The sequence below is a fragment of the Sardina pilchardus genome, chromosome 11 (genome assembly GCF_963854185.1).
Source record: "Sardina pilchardus chromosome 11, fSarPil1.1, whole genome shotgun sequence".
NCBI lineage: Eukaryota > Metazoa > Chordata > Actinopteri > Clupeiformes > Clupeidae > Sardina > Sardina pilchardus.
In genome coordinates, this window is record NC_085004.1 from 33905789 (window position 1) to 33924260 (window position 18472).

Sequence of the window (18472 nt, forward strand, 5' to 3'; positions counted from 1 at the left end):
GGCATACATGCTGGACGTGACACTGGAGGTGTGGCTGCATCGTCGATTCTACTTTTGAGGTCGAAGTTCGAGATTGAGATGTAATTTGATCCGATTTCGATTTAAAATCGAAATTGTGACACCCTTATAGGCAATAATAAAACAATGTCAATTTAATCAATGGCCTAATGGTAACTCTCAATCACTACTGCTAATGGGGCTACCAGCAGTTACTGAGAGGAGTGTTTTCACACCTCAAAGATCAGATGTTTGCCATTCTGTTTTATTCTGACGAAAGAATAACAGTGCAGGCTCAAGGCAAACAATATTTCATTTTCTTAACAAAACCATTACCTGGAAAATTCTCACAGAGAACTTCTACGGGAGTGTTCCTCTTTGTGTCACCAATCTTCTGGTATCTTTCTTTCAATGTGTCAGCCTGTGGACGTCACATCTATCATTAAAGTAATAATATTCAACAGTTTAGTTAACGGTTAATGATTATGGGCTATCCTACTCTACCTTCAGTCCTTGCCAAGGGAGGCTCCCACGAAGGAAGTACATGAACATGTGACCCAGTGCTTCCAGGTCATCTCGGCGACTCTGTTCTATAAAGGACATGCAGACAGCAAATTAATCTTTTGGTGTATATGTAAACATCTTCACAAATACTGAAAAACCTTGCAAAATAATTCAGCAAACTGATTTTGTAGATTTGTGACATAATCACAATTCCTTACCTTTTCCCAAGTGTGTATTTATTGACATGTATCGGGCTGTGCCAGTTAAGCTCTTGTGCTCTCTATATGGAATATGCTTTTTCGTTTCAGGATCAATGTACTCTTTGGCTAGACCAAAGTCTATGATGTGAATAATGTGTTCCTTTTTGTTCCCCTGCCGCCCAATGAGGAAGTTCTCAGGCTTAACATCCCTGTAGATGAGGTTCTTTGAGTGTACATACTCCATACGTGCAATCTGTGGAATAAATCATGCAGTGAAAACAGGCAGAGAAAAGGTGAGAAAATTAACAAAACAGAATATGGCTGCATACATTTCTGGCTAAAAAATTAGGGTAAATCTGCAGAACTGTAGGCATCATAGACAGATATGAAAATGATCATTCAAAAGCAACTCCTTACAAGTACATCTATAACTGATTACCATTCATTTTTGCAATACATATCAACTGACCAGTTGAACAGCTATCATCAGGACAGTTTTGAGTGAGAATGTTCGATCACACAGGTCAAAAAGGTCTTCAAGGCTTGGGCCTAATAGCTCCAGAACCATGGCATTGTATTTCCCGCAAGGCCCAAAGTAGAACACCTGGGGCAGACCTTCTGCTGTGAGAATAAAAGAGATTACAAGGACCAGGTAGTTGATTAATACATATATCACAAGATACACTGCTATTGGTGGTCACTTCTCTATATTTAGTTGTGTTGCTCTTTGACAGGAAGACTAATTATGCTACAATAGCTTTTGGCCATGTTATATTCCAATTTGACTATACAATACCCAATGCTAGACAGTATATTCTCTGCTATGTTTTTATGGAAGCTGCAAGAATCCATGTCGTTCTATTAACTCATTCGCTGCCAGCCATTTTCAGTGCAGAGACCCCCATACTGTCAAACATTTTACAGCATTTTGACTGGTTTTCCAAGATCTATCGAACAGTGAGTTTTATGACTATGCAAACATCGAAACTACCAAAAGAAAGAGTAGACTCTCTTCTTTCATCAGGAAAAACTATTTGTTTCTACCTTTTCTATTCTTTAGTAATTGGTAGTAGAGCATAGGTTAGTTTTGCTAAAAACACCTGCTTTTGACCAAATAATGGAGAAAACTTTTTGTGAAAATAAACGTTTTAACTTTAGCGTTTTGGGAGTATGTCAACCACGATTGCACTGTTATCTCGTCAGTCTCTTCAAGGTTGCTATATAGGGTCATTCCACCTCAATTCAACGGATTTTAGAGAAACGTTCTGCTTGACCATCTCAGATTTGCCTCAAACTTTTACCACATAAAGAGTAACCATTTAAATTGAGTTGGCCAAAATATTAGCTTAATATACCTAATACATCCAGAGAAAAACATGTTTGAACATGGTACCCCTCTTCTGATTTTTGGCACATTTGCACACTTCTTCTCTGTGAATAATGATTGCTACCTATAGATTTCACATGCCTCTATGTTTGATGACACCAAATTAGCAAGTATTTCCTCCTGATTGCAGAAACGTTTGTTTTGTTTTTCTGTCGGTCTGTGGTTCCTTAATCAATTACGCAGAAAATTATCAGACAAAGCACCGGACATAATTTCAATCCACGGCTCCACGGAGCTGCAGTGTCCACGATTCAGAAAGGTGCCGGCCCATGGTAGCCTAGAAATCTAGACGCACACCAAAGCAGCAGCAAATGTAATTGTATGTTGTAATGAGGCCACTGTCAACACTTTAAAGTCACCACAGTCAGACAGAGTTTTATTTGTTTTAAATGAATATGCTTACAATATGTTTCTTCAGTGGTGTTATGTTAATAAATAAAATAATAGTCTATAATATAATAACTGGAAAAATATGTATTTTATGACAAAAAATAAGTGTTATACATTACATACCTTATATACCTTCAGAGTCTGTAATTTAACTAACTTGTATTTTCAAAATTAAAAACCTGTTTTATCCAAATGACCAAGAATCAGTAGCCTGGCTAGCGCCTACCACTTCTCAATGAGACGTGGTCTGGCAAACAAACGTTCATTTTCTTGTATTTAAAAAAAATAGCCATATCCTTTCATTGGGCACCACGGATGTTTATCAAATGTGTCTGTGCATAGCTCATCATCCTCTTGTTTTCCCCCGTTCTGTGATTGGTCCCCTATCTGAGGCAAAGATTAGGGCGGTAGTTTCCAGGCTGCGTTAGCGGCGTGAATCAAATCATGCGCAAGGCAGCATGGGAACACCCAGGCTAAAGAATCAGTGTACTACATTGCTACGCTAATTTATTCATTTTGTACTTGTTTTGAATATTTCATTCTCAAAGTTTCAACTATCCCATCTGTGATATCACTGGACATCGGTCGGCTAACATCTCTATTCTAGCTGACATTTGAGACACACCTGCGCTTGCACTTTAGAATGGTGTGAATGACGAGACTCATATTTTCCCTTTGGGATCTACAATATCATTGATGCTACGGTATCCATTAATTCTACCAAAGGAAAAAACGACACCTTGTGAATGAAATTCAAGACTTTGTAAATGAAAATCAATATTTTCAAGGCCTTAATTTGGTGATATTAAATGTAAGACTTTGTCAATACTTTTAAGACCCCACGGATACCCTGTGTTTTTGCGCATCTGGGTGGATGGAATTATTTTGAAATGAGGGAGAAAAAATCGTTTTTGAAAAATACACGTGGACAGCCTGAGCAGGTGAGACAATGTAAGTTTTGGCCAAACTGGAAATTGTATTCTATACATTTCATCAGTATCATCAGAGTGAATAGCCTATTTAGCAGATTAAAATCTGACGATACCAACATCAGCTGATTTACACCAGTGGATTTGTTTAATAGATCTGTGTTAATGACCTCACCTGAGCTGCCAAGAGTTTTGTAGAAGCGGTATTCTAAATGTAGCTGGGGTGCCCGTGATCTGACTGGCTCCTGCATAAATAGAAGAAAAAGTTGACAAAGTTTGATGGAGTGAAATTATTCCTTTTCTCATTAACACTGCCATGGATTTTGATGAAGTGTGGATCTTTCTCAAGATCAGGCAAAAAAGAACATAACACTCATTTATGATCATGGTTTCATGCATAGAGGGTTCCACCGTCATAAAGCATAAGTGGAGAATAGAACATAATGCTACATACGTATGCACACGGTGTTTGACCAACAAAAATGTAGACGCACCGGTGCAACCAATGCTTGACACACACATGATACAATGCACAACACTTTTGATCCTCAAGGTGGCGAAAGTGTCTTTGTACCTGCAGAAAAGATTTATAGCTGAAGGACAGCTTTGTGTATGCAGAACATGGTGTAATTATCTCCGCCAAGGAGGTTATGTTTTCATCGGGGTTTGTTGGTTTGTCTGTCTGTCCATTTGTTTGTTTGTTTGTCTGTTTGTTCGCAAGATACAGTGCCTATAGAAAGTGAATATCCTTGAGTGGCAAAGTCAGAGCCCTGACTTAAATCCTATAGAAAATCTGTGGATTGACTTGAAGAGAGCAGTCCATCGCCATTCCCTACAAAATGTGACTGAATTTGAACAATTCTGCATGGAAGATTGGGCAAATATTCCCCAATCTAGGCATGCAAAGCTATAATAGAGACATATCCAAACAGATTGATGGCTGTAATGAAAGCAAAAGGAAGCTCTACAAAGTATTAAGTCAGGGGTATTATGACTATTCCAACCCTGTTATTCTAGTTTTACATTTTTAATATTTTTTTCCCCGTTATTTTGATGTTGTACAGCTAAATTTGTAGATAAAACTGGAAAATATATATTTTTAAATGGATTTTGATTTCAGGCTGTAAGACAAAAGGGTATGATGACTTTCTATAGGCACTGAAACTCAAAAAGTTATAGTTCAGGAAAGGAGTAAATTGTGGGATTTGTAGCTGTAGGACAAATGTGTTAGCCTGACTCTCGCCAGACCCTTGTAGTTCCGCCATGCTCCACCAGAGGCGTTTCGCTGAGCTCCACACAAGGGTCTGGGCTCGAGGGCAATCCAAACTCCTTCCAGGGAGCAAAAAATTATGAACCAATCAGGAGCACCGAAGCAAGTGTTTGATTCAAACAACAATGGCGGCACGCAGCGAGGAGTCTTGTGCTGACATTGATTCTGCTATTTCAACCGTTTTGTTAAATCTATCGAGTATTCATTCTTTAAAAGATGAACAGAGAATGGTTTTGAAAACATTTATTGGTGGCAAGGATGTTTTCACTCTTCTTCCAACCGGGTTTGGCAAGAGCTTGAAGTAGCCTAGCACGTCACTCAAGATAACGGACAAGTGGTTTATCAAATCACATGCAAGGATGTTTTACAAGGCCCTGCCTTCAGAAATACGTCTCCTATCTAGAAGTCCCAGATCCTTGTGTGAAACTCAGCGAACTACAAGGATCTGGCGAGAGTCAGGTTACAAATGTGTACACGTAGAATAGATTTGTAAGTGTAGGGGCTTATTTGTAATATTGACAATTACTTTATCAGTTACAAATAATTTCAGTTACATGCTGTGAGACTGGTTTCCATCGAGAGCATAATAACAGGTCTTCTGTTTTCTACACCCAAAACACTAGCTGGACACAGATAATATAAGCTGAAGCACCGAGTTTGTGTTGCACAGGTAATAAAGAGTTGAGAACATATGATATATACTTATACAAAATTATATATTGAAAGAAATGTTTAATACCTACCAATTTGATGGCGACATACTCATTAGTGTAAAGGTTCTTTCCTAGAATGGAAATGGAAGAAATGTTGTGAATATGAATTTTCACATTTAACATCACACAGAGGGATGTGCCACAGTAGTGATATTTTAATGATACTTAATCAAGTATCATGAGTTTTCAGTCAAGGAACCAACTCAAAAAAGCTAATCGTATCGCCTTTGTTTACTACGGCAAGACCACCTCCGTCCAACCAGCAATCAGAGGGCGTTCCTGAGAGCGATTACATTTAAGTTGAAAGTCTATCATTATTAGGGGAAACGCTGCATTTTCTATCCTTAAAATGCATTCAGCAGTTTGGCTTTCCTTAGGGTCTATATATCCTAAAATGGTTTTATTGTATTTTTTTTTTATCACAATACATATCATTATTGCAATAGGCGGCAATGTATATCTCAATATGGATTTTAGGCCATATCGCCCATCCCTAACACACACACACACACACACACACACACACAGTAGACAGGCAGGCATATGCACACACCCATGCACCTGCACGCACACAGACATAAAAACATACACAAACGCATGCACAAACACAGCCACACGCATGCACACACACAAACACACCCACACCCACACCATTACCGTAGATCAGACGTGATTTATTTTTGTGGAGAGACCGACTGAGTGGCGGTCATAATGTACCCCTTTGCGGTAAATCTAATTTAATGTAGGCTTGTCAATATAGCAATTTACCAATTAAACTTTTATTCCGTAGCCTATCAATTAGAAACATTAAAGCAACACTAAAGACTTTTTCGTACTGTAACTTAATGTTTCCAAAATTATTTCAGCGGTTCATCAACTCGTAACGGCACTTCTGCATTCACTTCGCGGCCCTCTATCGGCTATAACCGCACTATGTAACTTTACCAGATCGGGTAGCGTACCTGTAATGAAAATGAGACCTAAGGAACTACAAATTTCACTTGCTTCGATGTTGCAATAAATCACACGTTCATAAAATCATATAACATGCTCTACCTTGTCTGTGGACATCGTTATTTGGTGGATAAACAAATAGCGTGCGTGCCAAAGAGGAAAAGTGCTTTAGTGTTGCTTTAAAGCTACACTGTGGATTTATGTGGAAGCTTGCTTGATAAATGTCCACTGACACAAGATATCATGAATACACAATCTTATAATTCTCATAATGAGGTTCTTTTAGAAAAGTAAACGTAAATGAGTATTTAGTCTGTGGAATTATAGCTGATATACTTATGAATAATGTTGTTGTGGATTTTATATTTTGGCTTATATTCAGCAAGCATTGTTAAGCTATCATAGCTTAACAACATCAATAATTGCCCTTTCGAAAATTCTACCTCAAAATAACTTTTGATAAATGAATCTGATATTTTTCAGTGGCCATACTGTAGGTGTGTAGATTTGAACAAAATTAGGCTCGGTTCTTACTGGGGCTTTTACTGTACCTCCAGAATTATCCAGAAATTTTCATTTTGGCAGTAAGTTTTGGGTAGGTGCAAGATCTGTGAAATTGACCAGTGCATGAAAAAACAACATTCTCACCGGAGTCTCTATAACATTGTTGTTATTATTATAATTATTATTATTCATGCTGATAGCTTCTGCTTTTCCCAAATACAGTTACAGTTATGGTGCTTAGCAGACGCTTTTGTCCAAAGCGACATACAAACAAAACAACACAATAATAAAATTTAGCAGTTGATCAGACTATAGTGTTGACTAAAGAGAATAGCTATTTAAACAATAAATAGTGTCAATATAAGCAATCCAATGAAAATAAAACAATCACTAAATAAGAGAATAGTAATTAACAATAAAGTCATTCATCAATCATATGATAACAATAACTATGGAATAATAAGCTATAATAAAAACAATGTCAATTTAATCAATAGCCTAATAGTAAAATACAATGTAGCCTACAGGCATGACCTGTTACCTGTCCAGTTGCAATCGATGAACTGTGATGAACTGCCCTACTTGTGGCTGGTGTTACAAATCTATTCACCTTTGCAGCACCAATACTATGTGCAAAAAGTTAACATACAACCCTGGTATCGCACATATCTCATGTAGGTTATTCTGTCTGATAGGCCATGCTGATGTTAAATAACTATCCCTCATCACCTCACACACAAAACATAAAAAGGTTCATGCAAAAAAAGAGAATGAAATGTTAATGAGAAACACTCTGATATTTGGAGATGGAAAAATAATCGCTAATGAACAAATGAATTAATCGATTAATCGGAAAATTACATTAACATATATGTTGCATTTTCATGCACTGTAATTTCCTCGAAATTACATCTTCTAGTTATTGCCCTAATTTATGTTTTTGTCATTTTTTCAACCTCCAGCTCTCTTTTCCCAGCCTAATTTTCGGCAAGGAAAAAACCCTGTATCATGTCATACAAATATATTTTAACCTACCAAGTTTCAGTTCTCCAAAGTTGCCACAACCAATCTTCTTTCCAACACGGAAATTTGGTCCCACCATCAATACACCAGATGAGCTGGAGGAGCTGGAGGGGCGAGAGTGCCCACTTCGCCCTTGAGCCAACTTGCTGCTTCTAGCTGGCCGATCACCTTCTTTTTCTCGTGAATGTTCCATGATGGTGTGGAAGGCACGGAGTTCCCAAGTCACCAGAGACTGTGTCCAAAGTAGACACCTCCAAAGGGCACTCTGTTCATGTAAAAGTGACTGGCTCCACACCAACTACGGGGAACGCTCACTTATAAAGTCTACATAGGTGAGAAATTCAAAGCCACCTAAGGAAACAGGAAGATTCAGGGGTGAGAGGGGTATCAGAATCAGGTATTCAGAAAAGACAATTCAAAAGCCTCTTAAGCCAGCAATAGCTTGCTACATAAAAGGTTACATATTATCAGCCCAGTCACAACTTGACAGTGCAAGCTTTACATTAGATTTTGCGTATTAGCCTGTTTGATGCTCATTGGGTGTTTTCAGGCCGGCCAGAATGGTGCCGGTGCTGGTTCCCATACCAATTACACTGCGAACCAAAGTGCTTACAGGTGAACAGCCCGCGTTCACAATATCAAATTGAACCCGTGATGCATCATCGACAGGGGTTGTGGAATTGCCACAAGATGGCCATACGAAAGCGGATGTCACAGCAAGGAAGCGGTCACAGCAAGCACACACGTTTTCTTTGTTTATTTTACCGTATGACCCAGATGAACCTGCTGACGTGTACCTTGTCGTCACGGTTTGCTTAGAAAAAACAAGTTTTTCTTGGTTCACATCGGGAACCAATTTTTCAGTTCCCGAACGCTCTGATTTTTGGTGTGAACACGTCGGCCGGTTCGAGATTAGGTGCGGGAACTGGCACCGGCACGGTTCTCTGTCTGCCTGAAAACGCCCATTGAGCTCAATGCAAATCAAACCGGCTAACTGAATCTCTAGTAGAGGGTATGTGATGATGCAGGGCTATTTTAATTGCGAAGGCCAAGGGAACTATCAGGATTCATGAATTAACTGGCCTTTAAAAATAAAAGTCTCCCTGCCTCTATGGGAATTTAACATAGGTGTATACTTATGTATACTTATGGCCTGTGCATTTTGAGGAAGAACATTTATTTATCAATAGCCGTTTTCAGACAGCACAGACAGTTTTCAGCACAGAATTTAGGTGCACCCATATTTTCCATTACATCACCTTTCTATCGCTCTCCTTTAATATAATGTGAATTTATTTCTCATTTATTTAATGATTTTTTAACAAGATGTAAAGCTTGTCTTTATTTGAAACACACACACAGACACACATATGTATATACAGTCATGGCTGAAAGTGTTGCCACCCCATGCTAAAGTTGACTAAAAAGAGGAATACAAAATCATCTTTTGGAAATTGACCTTAATGCCTTCAGTAATAAAATTAGGATATACTGTATCCAACCTTTAAGGGCACTAATTTTCTTTGTGAATGAATAATGTATCATAAATAAATAAATGTTCCTCCTTAAAATACTGGGGTCAATTCCTAGAGCAATTTCTCTCTATTCTTGTTTAATGGAATCTAAACAACATTCCACACTATACATAAAGACCAAATGGGAGAAAGAGCTAGATGAAGAAATCCAAGACAAGACCTGGTATGACGTGTGGAGAGGTCATCGGACCACCACACAATCTCAAAGGTGGAGAGAGTTTGCTTGGAAGAACCAGATACGCTACTTTATCACCCCTTTGATTAAAAGTGGACAAGTTTCAACACAACAGTCATGTTGGAGACTATGTGGTGATAGTACCAAACCATACACATATTTGTTGGAGCTGTATGAATATAGAGCCTTTTTGGAGAGAGGTACATGCCAATATATGTGAGATTTTAGGATATGCAATTCCTTTTACATGTATGCTTCTATACTTAGGAGATTTGGGGGAATATGTAGCCAAAGAGGACCAATATCTAGTAAAAATTTTGCTTACAGCGAGTAAGAAGGCTATCACTAAGAATTGGCTGAAAGCAAACACACCAAATCGTAAACAATGGGTTACTATCATTGAGGAAATCCAACGGATGGAAATCAAACCGAAAGAAGAATTGTATGTACAAAACTGGGGAAAGTGGTTAATAAAGGAGTTGTAAGGTAGACATAACTTGTTAATATAAAAACTCTGAATATGAATGTCCCCTCATGTTCTAGGCCTCATTATTAGAGTGCATGAAAATGCACTCTACTGTTATCCCAAGTATTCTTATTATTTTTCTTCAACGCTTTTTGTGCGTCCAATTCAGCTTCAACCGTTTAACGTAGATACTTCATTCAAACTGCGCTGCGTAGGTCTTACTTAGGTGACTTCAGCTACATACAAAATACATATTTTTCAACTTTGTAACTTTTATACTTTTTGAACTATTAAATAAAAACTATTAAAATTTCCCCATAGACTTAACATTGTGATCATGACATCATAGAATCTTTATGCAAATGAACCACTCAGAGCAAATCAGAAGCCTGCGTTGTACACAGAGGCGGGAGTAACAAATAAAATCAGAAAACAATGGCGGCGGCCCTGGGGCTCGTAACTGGAAATATTAAATGTGAATTAAGGTTTCTTGACCACCTTTAATGGTTTATTTTTTATACGGTTTATTGTTTATATGCGACATAAATGTGTTCAGGACACACAGATCATTGTAGGTTAACGTAAGCTCTCTAACGGTAGAGTTAGCTTGTTAGCTTGTTGACCCATTATAACCTATTGAAAACACATAGCAACTAAATCGCTAGCCCACTGAAATGAACTACTATCGTGTTTCTGTACAACATGACTTGTTGTCAACATAAAAACATTCAAACGGATTGTTGTGTATGCCACCTGAACATACTTGGGCTAGATAAACCACTGGATATAATCTGAAGCACTAGACTGTCTCGCTAACTAGCAGGCTATAGGCAACAAACAACTTGGACTGGTCCGAGCTTGCTTCTGCCATTAGAAGTCCACATCTGGCATATGTATGCACAAAGTGCGGTTAACATAACAAACCAAACGATTTCCGACTAAAACAAATAGCCTAACGTTATCAAGCCAGGCACAATTGCTAGCCTAGGTTACGTGAATTAAAATAACGCAGACCACGAGAGACCTAGATAGTTAAGCTGTAAATAAAGCTAACTTCACTGAATCAATGTCAACTCCCGGTGTTGATCCCCGTCTTTTGGCAGGCGATTAGCAGCTAGGCATAACATTTAAATGTTTACCACCGTTAATAGCCTATTGTGAAACTCATAGCCTGCTTCATCTAAAGTTAGGCTACAGCCAGGATGAATATTGTAATACTCCAGACACTTTGTCACACTTAAGGGAAACTTCCCGTGCTTTGTTTATCAACCAAGTAGCCATATCACAACCGAGTTGCTGTCTTAGCCACAACTCACGCTTTTAACAGAGCATTATTTAACAGACCTCTCTGTCCAACTCCTTCACTCTCCGACTCCGACGACCTGCTCAAACAAACATACGCAAACACACGTAGGCCTACCTAAAACTCCACCCCTAAGTTCCCCTTAAAGGGGCACAACTATTTCAGGACGTTACCCATTCATATATCATCTGGCTGCATGGCTACAGTGATTACTTTGTTAAAGTTTAGCGATTTTGTTTTAAACCGCTAAAACGAAGGTGGTGATGACAAAGTTTACAAGTAGCAAAACCCGTCTGGCTGCGCTAATAAACGTCTTTTCACAAAATAGCTGCTGGGTCCGTGACGTCGGACTTAACAACCGAATAGGCCTAAAGAGGATATCACAATATGATATCAATGTAATTCGGCTACACATCCTGCCGAAATGACCGTTGAATATTTTATCAATTTGAAAAATATAGACCTAATCATTCAGCCAATAACGTCGGCGTCGCCTAACTGTGATTTTTGTGTGCAATGCACACCCTAGCTCTTCTACAGTCACGATAATGCAATACAATTATGATGTTTAAGGCAATGTGAGCCTGCATGATAGACAGTAAAAGAATGACCTCTGAAGATTTCACCATTTCTAAAAAAGTAAATTTATCCACACATATTGTCTACTCAAATGATCTCTTGCTGTGATCCCTCGTGCTCTCATGCTAAATTGCAGAGTTTTTTGTAGCAAAAAAAAAACAACCATTCATGGTTTAACCATAAATGCATGACTTCATATCACAACATAATATCGATGTTACAGTAGGTTATAAAATAAACTAAGCCTAGTTTGCCTTTGGACTGTTCAAGAGCTCATGCTGGTGTGTTATCTATATATGATCAGTTTGGAAATTGTCCTTCTGTTTATCAACACTCATGTCTGATTCAATTACCACCTAGGAACCTCCACCTAATTTAGCAACCTACATAGCAGAGTAACCACTATGAATACCCTATGATAAGCCTAACAGCTATCTCAATTACCCTTGCAACAATATAGAAATCATCGCAATCACCCTAGTAATGTTAACAAAGACCACTTTCCATTCAATTCAACTTTCCATTTCCACTTTCTCTCCATCCATTTACTTCCAACTATTTATTCCTTCATTAAACTGTCCTCCTATCAACATCCATTAATCTACCTATACATCCATTAAACTATTTGTCTATCAACATTCATTAAACTATCTGTCTTATCAACATCCATTAAACTGTCTACCTCTACACAGCCCTTAAACTATGTCTATTAAACTATCTGCCTATCAACATTTATTAGACCACGTCAACCTAGCAACCATATATGTCTTAGCAACACCTAACAATCTCAATGACCTATTTATAGATCAGTGGTAAATCCTCATTCGCTCAGTTTTACCCCATCTCATTTCAACTTTGAAAACTTTATCGTTTAATTTATATGAATTTCTTAAAACATTTTTTCTCCCATAGACTTAACATTGGATTATGACATCACAATAAAGTCGTTAAGCGATTAGAATCTTAAGCCAGGTGTTCAAAGCCACCTGGCAGCAACTCTCTGTCTCAGGCTTTCTGGCTCTCTTAAGACTACATATCCTGTTCAACTGTTTCCTCTACCCACAACTCTTTCAAAATAAGAGTCCTCATAATTTTTGCATTTTCATGCACTCGTAATTTCCTTGGAATTACATCTCTAGTTTTCATTTGATCTTATTATATTATGTTTTGTGTCTATATGTACATTTATTTTTTTGTGTGTATGAATGTATTTGTTGACTGTTGAATACCAAAAAAAATAAAATAAATAATACTGGGGTCATGTGTTGGCACCCCTATGTTAACCCTATGTGTTCAATTCCCATAGAGGCAGGCAGATTTTTAATTTCAAAGGCCACTCATTTCATGGATCCAGGATACTACAGTATGCATCCTCATAAAGTTCCCTTGGTCTTTAGAACTAAAATTGGCCCACATCATCACACACCCTTCACCACACCTAGAGATAGGCATGTTTTTTTGTTCATTTAGCCTAGTATGCTCATTGAACTCAATGCAAATCAAACCAGCTAATAGGCTAACTGAACAAAACTGAACAAACACATGTACCTTTGCTTTTTATTCTGTATACAGACTGCTGTCGCAGCAATTACTCTGGTCCCCATATAGTTAAATATGCTGACGACACAGCCCTAGTTAGCCTATTGAATCAAGATGATGTTGAGCATGGTCCAGTGTTAGATGAATTTGTCAACTGGTGTGAAGTCTCAAACTTGCATCTCAACTTATCCAAGACAAAAGAGTTGGTCTTTTGACACAACCCTTGTCTCTGTCTGGGTCAAAAAACTGCAATCTGGAAAACATTTTGTATTGTACCAGTGCCCAAAAAACCCAATGCCAAGGCTCTTAAAGACCTCAGACCTATAGCCTTAACCTCTCACGTGATGAAATGTTTTGAGAGGACAGTGCTGGGACACTTAAGCGCACAGGTCAGTGACTTTCAGGACCCCCTTCAATTTGCGTACGGGGTGTGTGGATGATGCACTCCTTTACTTGTTGCACAGGGTGCAAAGTAATCTAGAGTTGACTGCTGCATCTGTGAGAATAATGTTTTATTATTATTATTATTCAAGTTCTTTTAATACAGCCTCATATTTTAGCTAAAACGCTTTGTGGTTTTAATCTCAACAAATCTATTGTTCCATGGGTCACAGACTACCTCACAAGCAGACCTCAATAACAGTGAGGGTTCATGACACCAAGTCTGAGATCATTACCACTAACATAGGGGCACCAAACAGTACAGTTGTATCTCTTTTTTACTTACAATATCTACTTCTGACTGCTCATTGTGATGTCGGCGCCAGAGATATGGCTGCTGTTGCTCAGTGTTCTCCTCAACTATGCGCTTTTTAAAAAATATTTCTAGTGTTAGCCTCACATGTATTAGCAACGTGTCAAACGCTAATCACGTATGACAGACAGGTGCTACTGGGAATTCCCCCCCTCAGTGACTCCAATGGGGGGGATTAATACAGTTTGGGGGGGAGAATTATACAGTTTGCGGGGAACGCTACTTGTAGGCTTAAACAAGTGGCGGCTGGTGGTTTTAGAATTAACTGAGGAAGGTGTGCGCGTGGGGGGTGGTCTTTCAGAGAGGGAAGCTGTTAAACCCACATTATGGTTATGGATATGATTTAATGCCAAAGTAAGTAAACTGGAATTAATAAATAAAATTATTTGTGCCCCAGCTTGTTTGTATACTTTTAGTATCCTGTGCTGTTTTATACCCCTCTACTGCAAGACATAATGCATGCACTGAAAATGTGCTAGGACTTTTATTTTGAGTTTCTGAGTAGAAAGTTTTTAGCCGTTTGTTAGCAGCTGGGTAGAAGTGTCACACTTCTAAAGCAAAGGATTCAGGCTCTACTTTGATGCCCCCAAACCAGTTGTACAATCATGATCTAACCCAAAACAATAATAGACAGAGACATGACATGTAGGCTAGTCTAAAAAATAAAAGACAACAGCCCCAAATACAGTATGGAGGCTCACGTTTTCATGAAAGCTTGATAGTGTGTAAAACAGCAACATGACGTTCAGCTAGTTACAATTCAAACCTTGATAGTTAATCTTGTTGAAATTACTTAAATTCGTTTTCAGCTAAATTAGACCTAAATAGTTACAGAAATGTCTTCGTTCAGACGTTCGTTCATTTGCTAGGTACGAGGCAACATATAATTTCCTTGCTCTCTCCTTTGCTATGTTAACTGACTTACCCTAGCTAGCTGTCTGCTACCATTGGAGTTTCGTACGTCTTTCTGCCGTTCTGACCGGTTCTGACCCTGATTGTAAGTCCAGTGAGTGACACGAAGTTGGATGCTCAATAAAACGTTTGATTTATTAACAACTAAGCAACTGAAATGATTAAGTTAATTCAGTTCATTTTCGATCCACATGCTCGACTTTCCTGCGGCATGACAACTTCTGATATGTACAGTTAACCTGCATTTCTGATTGGATATTAGCAACACAATCAGCTCCACTGATTGGTTCATTGACGGAGGCACTTCCGCGGAGGATCTTCCTCCCTTTGGCCAAAGATTGTATAGTGGCCATTCACTTCAGTGATATTCACAAGCTGCGGGGGTCTGGAGAGTTTATTATGGGCACTTAAGTGTGCGGGAATCTCCCACATTAGAATCATTAAGGTGCGGGAAATGAACAAAATATGCGGGATACCCGCAATCCCGCACACAAATTCAGGCCCTGCCTTGAATACTGCTCTCTCTCACTTGGATCAGACCAACAAGTATACGGATGCTCTTTATCGACTTCAGCTCCGCCTTCAACACCATAATACCATCTAGGCTCATCATGAAACTGCAATACCTGAACATCAGTCCCTCCATGTGCAGCTGGATACTAAATTTCCTAACAGGCAGGCCACAGGCAGTACGGCTAGGTAACATCACCTCCTCCAGTCTAACACTCAGCACTGGTGCTCCACAGGGCTGTGTGTTAAGCCCTCTGTTGTACTCACTGTACACATATGACTGTGCAGCCACTGACAGCTCCAACACCATCATTAAGTTTGCTGATGACACCACCATAATCGGCTGCATCAAGAATGGTGATGAGTCTGCCTACAGAGCAGAGGTGGCAACAATGACATCTTGGTGTCAGGATAAAAGTCTGCTTCTCAATGTAACAAAGACCAAGGAGCTGATAGTGGATTACAGGCGGCTGCAGGGAGAAGAACACACACCCATTCACATCGGGAGTGCAGCAGTGGAGAAAGTCAAAAGCTTCAGATTCCTGGGCCTTAACATCAGTGAGGATCTGAGCTGGACACACCATATTGGTGTGATAACAAAGACAGCAAGACAGCGGCTCTTCTGTCTGTGACGTCTGCGGAAATTTGGCATGGATCACAAGATATTGACAAACTTTTACTGCTGTACAATAGACATATGAGATATGTGACATATGAGATATATGTGAGGAGTGTGTGAGTTAGGGGGTGAAGTGTGTGGATGACTGACTGGATATGTGAGTGGCTTTCTTTGAAAGTGGCCCAATCCCAATTTGAGCCCTGAGGACTAAGGACTCACAGACTTAATTGATCTCAGGTGCTAAGTGAGTGAGTGTACAGTATGAGGCCACATGGGCTCAGATAGGTATTTGGGATTGGGACAGCACTTCACGAGATCACATGTACCTTGGCAATGTTTACTAACAAAGACGTTGAACATTTACACTATGCACGTGTGTCGTGCTGTTGTTTACCTTAGTAATATCCAGATTTTCCTAGGATCTCCGCGGTAAACGTCATAAAACTTTGAATTGTGGGTAATTCCCTTAGGTGAAGTCTGCACCGAAATTAGACATAGGGACAGCCCTAAGCCCTTGCGAATTTCGCGAGAACGCACACCAAAGTCTCTACTGAGTGTAGTCTGTGAGTCTGGACAATGGGATTGGGCCGCAGTGTCATGAATTCTTAATATGATAAATGGAAACCTTAGGCTATATTTCCATAAAAAACTAACTAGACTGGCAATGCCAAACTAGAATGCAGTTGGCCTACACATAACAAAAATGAGCAGAGATGGGTAGCCTAAGAGGAACTGTCATATTACATTTCCCAGGGAGATGATAATTAATAATCCTACCTGCACTAAACTTATAGGTCTAAATAAGTACATGTGACTCGAGTACGTCCACCCCTCTGCTTCTTATTATAATGATTGAAGATCTCTCAAAAAACATGACTTTGACTTCCTGGCATGATAAAAATGCAACCACAACTGTTTAACCACTTGTCCAAAGAGGTCTCACACATAATATCAATGCTGCTTCTTACAGAACTGTAACTGTGTAGTGTGGCCCTTTTCCTAAAACAATTATTTTCAGTTGTCAGTCATTAATGGATTAAGTGTCCCTATAAGTCCATTCAATTATTGTGAATTACCTTCAAAAAGGCTATCCTGCTTTTGGCTAACATTATATGAACAATATGACCAGCCAACGTTGAATGAAAAGTTGACATGATTTGATGAATTCACAGTGATATGTTAGCAAGCCAAGAATATTAGATGTGGTATCGATAAGACAGGTAGCCTAAAACTAACTTGACCTCACAACCAACCCGACGCAGGATAGCCTACTATCTTACAAAACTTGTGGCCTATCATTAGCCATTATACTCGTGGCTACATATTACTTACAACCGTATAACATGCGAAGTAATACTTACCACACGATAGACAAACAAGCTGAAACTTACCGGAATTCCCACGAAACGTTAGATGTTCCATCAGCGTTAAACGTTGCATGCTTTGCAAGCTAGCTTGAACGTACAAAAACAAGCAGAGATGCCTTACCTCAGGTGTGGGCCAGATGTTGTCTTTCCGCTGTGTTAATACTGATTGTGAAATTTCATCTGTGATATTCTCTAATGGCGACGGAATTTAATATATATTTAGGGAAAACACAGGCTGACGACGGCTTCTGCGCTATGATCCTGGTAAAAAAAAAATCATAGGTGGAATACAGTGAAAACATTCACAACAGCTTTGACTTCCGGTGCCAATTTCGGTGTAAGTGGCTGAATTTCAAAATGAAAGTCATCGGGTCGATGAGCAAACTGCCCTTATTCGAAAACGTGATCGCATGGTTAGAGTGGTTACATCGTTTGTTGAGAAACTGTTCTGTGGCCTGTAAACGTAAACGTACTATCCCCCTGCTAAATCAGTGATGACTAATTAGGCTACACAAATATGTTTTGATGTAATAATTGATGTAAACGAAATCGATTAATCTGTTTACAGAGGACCCTCTCTGATTTGGTAAATGTTAATATTAGTAGAAGGTTTAGGCAAAGTACATTTTACCAAAGCAGCAGACAGTCATCAGTAGCCTATCACAACAATTAAAATATAGAAAAGGTAGCTACAATAATTTAAGTATAGGCCTAGCCTAAAACATGAATTATATGGGTGGTTGGCATGCATGGCCTTTTTTTTGGTGTCAAACTTAAGAAAAGAAATGTCTAATCTGTAAAAAAATGTGCACTCTAAAAAATGCTGGGTTATATTCTCTACC

General features: G+C 38.9%; 1 protein-coding gene across 2 annotated transcripts in view; it reads right to left on the reverse strand.

The window, feature by feature from the left end:
- csnk1g1 (casein kinase 1, gamma 1) overlaps positions 1-17840 on the reverse strand; it is a 35360-nt gene extending 17520 nt beyond the window's left edge. For both annotated transcript variants that reach the window (XM_062549104.1, XM_062549102.1), the window contains exons 1-8: positions 17752-17840; positions 7884-8222; positions 5421-5461; positions 3583-3652; positions 1171-1322; positions 720-954; positions 502-587; positions 334-418 (exon numbers count right to left, since the gene is read on the reverse strand). In XM_062549104.1, coding sequence (XP_062405088.1) covers positions 334-418; positions 502-587; positions 720-954; positions 1171-1322; positions 3583-3652; positions 5421-5461; positions 7884-8064 — 850 coding nt within the window. In that variant the 5' untranslated portion in view covers positions 8065-8222; positions 17752-17840. The remainder of the gene's footprint in view (positions 1-333; positions 419-501; positions 588-719; positions 955-1170; positions 1323-3582; positions 3653-5420; positions 5462-7883; positions 8223-17751) is intronic.
- Between the last annotated feature and the right edge of the window lie 632 nt (positions 17841-18472).